The 6,801-nt window shown below is 48.1% G+C and overlaps 1 protein-coding gene across 1 annotated transcript; it reads right to left on the reverse strand.

Moving 5' to 3' along the window:
- Window positions 1-435: 435 nt before the first annotated feature.
- Window positions 436-3,874, reverse strand: Rasl11a (RAS like family 11 member A). Its single transcript, XM_048341603.1, has 4 exons — window positions 3,677-3,874; window positions 3,244-3,300; window positions 2,817-2,896; window positions 436-1,088 (listed from the first exon to the last, which is right to left on the reverse strand). The coding sequence occupies exons 1-4, from the start codon at window positions 3,798-3,800 to the stop codon at window positions 621-623; spliced, it is 729 nt and encodes a 242-aa protein (XP_048197560.1). The 5' UTR covers window positions 3,801-3,874; the 3' UTR covers window positions 436-620.
- Window positions 3,875-6,801: the final 2,927 nt, after the last annotated feature.

The raw sequence follows: 6,801 nt of genomic DNA on the forward strand, positions 1-6,801 counted from the left end.
CAACCTCCCGCTCTGTGACCCCCTCCCAAGACACCAATCACAGTTCAGATTTGGGGAAGGCACTTCTGGGCTCTGGTGCAAGAACAATTTCTATAAATAGACATTTAGAAAACAGAGCAATGTTGCCATTTTGCCTTTAATGGAAAAGTGGCTAGTAGTTACAGTAAAAAAGAAAGTTATTTAAAAAAAATCTGTACAACGTCTAGGTAATCACTGACATTTTAGGAATACACATACACTTGAAAACCAGTAAAGTCTTTAGAAAAATAAACTCTGAATTGGTGATTAAAATGGGAGAAACTGTGTGTGTGTGTGTGCATGCCTGTGTGTGTGCCAGTACTGAGGTTTGAACTCAGGGCTTGGGCATTGTCCCTTAGCTTTTTTACTCAAGGCTGATGTTCTACTATTTGAGTTACAGCTCTATTTCCAGCTTTTTGATGGGTAACTGTAGGTAAGAGTCTCATGGACTCTCCTGCATGGGCTGGCTTTGAACCTGATCCTCAGATCTCAACCTCTTGAGTAGCTAGGATTATAGGCATGAGCCACTGGAGCCCAGCTGGAAATCCAGTCTTTGTAGCTGCATTATACATTGAAAAAGACATCAGTGTCTCTGAGAGCAGTCATCCCAATGCAGAGGGAGATTTTACTTTGGAAGACAGAGCCTGCTTGAAGCGCCTCTTCAGATCTTGCATGTTGGGGGAACGGGGCCGGGGGATGATGGAGGCCCTTCTCCGCTCTCCACCAAGGCTGTGCACCTTGCTCACTTCTTTGCAGAGATGCTGAAACACATCATAGACGTCTTCATAGTTTTCACTCGTGGAAATTTCCAGAAACAGGCTGCCCAGCTCATTAGCTAGCTGAACACCATCATGTGTTTGCACTTGCCGGGCATGCAGGAGGTCCCCCTTGTTCCCCACGATAATGACAGGGACTTTGGAGTCAGGGTGAACCTTCCGGATGTGCTGATGAAGGGGCCGGATGGACTGATAGCTGTCATAGTCTGTGATGGAGTAGACCAGCAGAAAGCCGTCAGCCCACTGGACACACTTGGACAGAGAATCCATTGCCTGGCTGAGGTTGTCTTGGGCCTGAGAAAGATCAAAAGGACACCAGGTGAAAGCAGCCCCCAATGAGACAAGCACAAATATGACACCAAAGTAACACATGAAGGCACACTGCAAAAAGAAATCATGAACTAGGCACTGGTTGCTCATGCTTTAATCCTAGTTACTCAGGAGGCTGACACCTGAGGTCCATGGTTAGAAGCCAGCCTGAGCAGAAAAGTCCATGAGACTCATCTCCAATTAAACTGGAAATAAAGCTGTGACAAAGTGATAGATCACCAGCACTGGGCAAAACAGCCAAGGGACAGAGTTCAGGTTCAGAGTTCAAGCCCTAGTATGGGGGTACACACACACACACACACACACACACACACACACACACACACACACACACAAATCAGGATAGTTTTCAGGATCTTGCTAGCTTCACCAGATAAGAACTTTCTGAGAGGCAAAGTGAAATTCTCAAGCTTCCAGGCTAGATTATTTTATAAACTTGTTCTCCATAGATTATTTTCAACCCCACCCCACCCCCCACCCCCTGCTTGACAGGCCCTCTAGTGAACCCTGGCTGACTTGAAGAATGACTTCAGACTAGAACGGTTCAGAGTTTTAGGGAACTAATTCATAATAAACAACACTTTGAAAATAAGCCAAGATAAATATCTATTCCCAAACCCATAAAAATATTTTTAGCAGGCCATTTCTTGAGAATGTTACAGAAACAAATTCCTTTCTTTGGGTTCCTCCACAGGACCTTTCCTCCCTAGTAGAGCTTAGCAATTAGTAACTTGTTACTTAAGTTGCATTCCTGACCACTGGCCAGGGGTTATCTGATTAAAATTATTTATGTGAGGCAACAGTGTCAGGAAAAAAGACTCCTTTCCACCCAAATCCCATCTATTTTTTTGTTTTCCTACTGTGCTGCTAAGGATTGGACCAAGGATAATTTTTGTGCAACACATGCCCTTTACCACTTTTTACAGTTGGTGGTTTTCTTGTTGTTTTGTTTTTCAGTTTTGGGTCTTTGAGCTCTGAAAGTGGTAAGCTATGCCTAAGTAGTCCAGGTAGTGATGATGACCCAGAAGGGCTGCAAAATTGAGTCAAATGGCTTAGCCAGACCCTGCTGGCTTACATGTGTAGTCCCAGTTTAGTCAGGAAGCTGAGACATGAGGATGGCTGTTCAAGATCAGCCCAGACAGTGTGAGATTATCTCCAATTAACCAGAGAAAAAAAACCCACAACCCATAATTGGAGATATGGCTCAAGTTGTAGAGTGCCAACCTTGAGCAAAAGAACTTGAGACCAGAATTCAAGCCCTAGGACAAGCATGTGTGCATGCACATGTACACACACACACACACACACACACACACACACACACACACACCGCAGCTGATAAAAGGAAGCTGCCTTTAATTCCTTTTTAGTGTTAGCCCCCACTCCTCTTTTTATTTATTTATTTTATTATTTTATTTTTTTTGGCCAGTCCTGGGCCTTGAACTCAGGGCCTGAGCACTGTCCCTGGCTTCCTTTTGCTCAAGGCTAGCACTCTGCCACTTGAGCCACAGCGCCACTTCTGGCCATTTTCTGTATATGTGGTGCTGGGGAATCGAACCCAGGGCTTCATGTATACGAGGCAAGCTCTCTTGCCACTAGGCCATATCCTCAGCCCCCCACTCCTCTTTTTAACACATACTTTAAGTGCTTAGCCATCTTGGTGGGTAAGTGTTTGCTCCTTTTAGTCCTTACCTGGATGCCCCCAGGGGTGTCCTGGATCTGTAAGGATAGCTGATCCCCCTCCACAAAGACCAGCCGGGAATACAGCTTGCCTGGAGAAAGAAGAGGAGTGAGCTTTGAAGGAAGGAAAAAAAGAAATGAAGAAAGAAGGGAATATCTCCACAGGGAGCTGGGCCCCGTGTCTCAGCCTGTAATCCTAATTTCTCATGAGGCTGAGAACTGAAAATCACAGTTCAAAGCCAGCCAAAGCAGGTAAGTCTGTTGAGACTCCCATCTCCAATGAACTACCAACATGACAGAAGAGGAGCTGTGGTTCAAGTATTAGAAAAAGCTAAGGGGAAGCGCCCAGTCCCCGTGTTCCACCTCCACCCCCAACCATTCCTACACTGGAATCAGCAAAAAGAAATATACAAGCACAAAATCAAGAAGCTATCCTAACCTGTATTCGGTTCATAGTCGCCAATGAATCTTTTGGTCAGGAAGCGCACAATCATTGCTGAAAAGGAAATTGGAAAATGAGCGGAAGGCTTCTGACAGGGCGATCCGTCCCGGGCTCAGCGGGGTCGGGGTGGCCGGAGGGGTCAATGGCCCGAGGAACCGAACCGCACGCTGCCCGCATCCCGGACACAGCCCAAGTCCTCACGGCGGCGTCCCCGCGGGGCTTGTCACCCATAGGCGGGCGGGCGGGCACCCCCTCCTGCCACCCCATCCTCCAACAGGTGCCAACCCAGGCGAGATTCCAGGAGTAGGGGATGAGAGGGCGGGAAGGGTCACTCCCGGCGCCCAACCCGCCAGTGTCCTCCGGTCCTTCGCCTTCGCGTCTCTTCCCCAGGCCCCTGGAAAGTGGACACCCGCGTCCCCGCCGCACTCACCGCTCTTGCCCACGCGGCTGGCGCCCAGCACCGCCAGCTTGATGTCCCTGGGCAGGAGGTAGTCAGAGGAGGACTCGGGAATGGGAGCGAGCAGAAAGTGCCCGGACATGCTGGGCGGCCGCATGGAGCGCGCCCCGCGCTGGAGCGCAGCCTGAGTGATCTGGACCTCGCCGCACCGCGGGCAGCAGGCGAGCCGGGAGCGCTCCGGGGCGCGAGGGGCAGGGACCTTGGCGGCAGCCTGCGGAGCTGTCAAAACCTGCGGCTTTTAAAGAACGCCCGGGGCCTCGGAGCCCAGTGGCCGCCTCCAGCTCCTCCCATTCTCCGCCCCTTTTCGGAGTGGGGCGGGGACCGAGGGAGCACGGTGTGCTCTAGGGACCGTCTCTGCGGCTGTCGCGCTCCGCCAGGGCATCCGTGTGGCTCCACGAGCCCAGAGATGCGGCTAGGGACCATCGATCTCCCCGCAGGGCTCGGCTCAGGCTGTGCCTACCTAACTCTGCAGCAGTCAACCTGGGTCACTGGCAGGGTGCTGGGAGAACCTGAGATTGAGTTGATGGAAGGCACCGGTGGCTCGCGCCTATAATCCCAGACGCTCTGCGCGGTTCGAAGCTAGTCAGGAAGCTGGAAGTGGAGACTCAAGTGGTAGAGAGCTAGCCTTGAGCACCAAAACTGGGGAGTCAAGGCCCTGAGTTCAAGCCCCATGACAGACAAAAGAAAACAAAAAAAGGGGCTGAGGAGTGACATCAATATGGAAAAAAAAGGAGGGAAATAGCAAGAGCTTTTAATTAGCATGGATTTAGGTAACCCAAGTGAGTTTACTTACATGTTCAGTCCCCTTGGGGGCAGTCATTGTTTGCAACTCAGTATCCAAACCCAGGCAGCTTTGGGGCAGGCAGGGCTAACTGTCTCATGCCTCAACACTGAGTGTGAAAGCATTCCACCTCAAGGGAGTTCGCTCTACCTCTGGACAAATTCAACATTGTTAATGCACTCAAGTCATGCATTCAGTTCATTATTCAAACGTGTGTGTGTGTGTGTGTGTGTGTGTGTGTGTGTGTGTGTCTCCATGCTGGGGGCTTGAACTTAGGGCCTGGCATTGTTCCTTAGCTTTTTGGTGCCCCTTCCCTAGTGCTATGCTTAGCACTAGTTCTACCATTTGAGCCACAATACTACTTCCAGTTTTTTGCTGGTTAATTGGAGATAAGACTCTCAGGATCTTCTCTGCCTAGGCTGGTTTTGAGCAGGGATTCTTAGATCTTAGCCTCCTGAGTAACTAGGATTGTAAGTGTGAGTCACCTGTGCCTGGTAATTCAAGCATTTACTTCTAGAGACATGATGGAATTTAGGGTGGGGGTGAAGAGAAGAAGGAAGAGGATACAGATGAGAAATATGGCCTGGTTGTTTGATTTCCTCAGCCCACAGTGGCAAAGGAGAATCCTTGAGATTTTAAGAGACATTTTTTATTGTTTTTATAAAAGTGATGTGCGGAGGAGTTACAGCTACATATTTAAATAATGAGTACATTTCTTTTTGGAGTACATTTCTTTCTTCCTTCACTCTCAAGGATGAACTTCTGTGCCCAATGTGGGGCTCAAGCCCAACAACCCTGAGATTATGATTTCCATGTTCTATTTACTGAGCTAGCCGGGCAAGCCTTAGGAATTTCATTCATGCTCTTGGTTTCCTATGTTCCAACCTGCCAGTTCCTATTTGATAGTTCTGCCCTTGTTCGCTCTCTTTTCTCTGTTCTGGTTTTATCAGTTAGCTTTTGCTTCCAGACAAACCACGTAATACTTCATGGTCTAAAGTAACAATTACTTATAGTTATCCACCAGTCTCTGGTTCAGTGGGAGGTTATCTTAATCTAGGCTAGGCTCCAGTGATCTTGGGAAAACATTTTTTGCTGAACTAGCTGGAGCAGATAGCTTCTGGGGGAGACTTCTGGCCTCTGATTGCTAGCAAATTCAGCAGGCTGGCAGGACTTGTATTCATGGTGGCTAAGCAGTGGTCCAGGAGAGCAGAAGTGAACCAAGCTTTGAGACCTAGGCTTCAAGGCTTTGATCTCAGGCACCTGCCACTTGTTTCCTTCTGTAGGCTGGAGCAGGTTGTAAGACCAGGCTAAATTCAAGGATGGAGAAAGACATTCCACTCCTATGAGGAAGATCCAGTAAAGTCACATTTGGAAGGCCTAGGATGCAGAAAGTGGTAGAAACGGGGATCTGTTTTGTACACACAGTGATGATGTGATGTGCTTCCATCCACCAAATAGACTAAGGCCCCAGTCAATCCCACATATTATTGGTTAATCGACAGGTTCTATATTCCTTTCTTTTTTATTTTTCTGTCTTCTTGTTGTTGTTAAACTCAGGGCCTGGACACTGTCCCTCCCTGAGCACTTTTGCTCAAGGCTAGCACTCTACCCCCTTTGAGCCACTTCTGCTTTTTGAGTGGTTAGGACCTAAGAGTCTCCTGGGGATTTTTCTGCCCTGGCTGGATTTGAACCACAATCCTCAGATCTCAGCCTCCTGAGTAGCTAGGATTATAGGTATGAGCCACCAGCATTCAGCTTCTTCCTTCCTTTCTTTCTTTCATTCTTTCTTTTCCTTCCTTCCCTTCTCTCCCTCCCTCCCTCCTTGCTTCCTTCCTTCCTGTACTGGGACTTGAACTTTTGGTCTGAACGCTGTCCTCTAGCTTTTTCTTTCAAGGCTTATGTTATCCCACTTGAGCCACAGCTCCACTTCCATCTTTTTGCTGGTTAATTGGAGATAAGACTCTGACAGACTTTCCTGCTCCAGCTGGCTTGGAGCCCCGATCCTCAGATCTCAGCCTCCTGAATAGCTAGAGTTACAGGTGTAAGCCATTGGCACTCAGAAAGACTTATCATTTCTAATGTCTACATTTCTAATGCCTCTTCTCTGTTCTCTCCTGCTCTTTACTGTTTTAAAGGATCCTAAATAATTCTAAGGTCAACAGAATAGATGGCAACTTGGTTTACTTGTTCTTTTTTTGGAGAAGCCTTTTCTCTTCAATGCTATCATCCCTACCTATCATGAAATAGTTACTGGTACTCAGCATTGGTTTCAACTGTCACTATTTTCTGCTGGAATATTTGTTTCATGTTTATCTCC

The sequence above is a fragment of the Perognathus longimembris genome, chromosome 3 (genome assembly GCF_023159225.1).
Source record: "Perognathus longimembris pacificus isolate PPM17 chromosome 3, ASM2315922v1, whole genome shotgun sequence".
NCBI classification, from domain to species: Eukaryota; Metazoa; Chordata; class Mammalia; order Rodentia; family Heteromyidae; genus Perognathus; species Perognathus longimembris.

What these genes read in the sequence shown, in the direction of transcription:
- Rasl11a (XM_048341603.1), bottom strand. Translation starts at nt 3,800, where the DNA reads ATGCGGCCGCCCAGCATGTCCGGGCACTTTCTGCTCGCTCCCATTCCC. An exon ending in CGACTATGAACCGAATACAG is followed by an intron (nt 2,897 to 3,243) that starts GTTAGGATAGCT and finishes TTCTTTCTCCAG; the next exon opens with GCAAGCTGTATTCCCGGCTG. An exon ending in ACACCCCTGGGGGCATCCAG is followed by an intron (nt 1,089 to 2,816) that starts GTAAGGACTAAA and finishes GATCTTTCTCAG; the next exon opens with GCCCAAGACAACCTCAGCCA.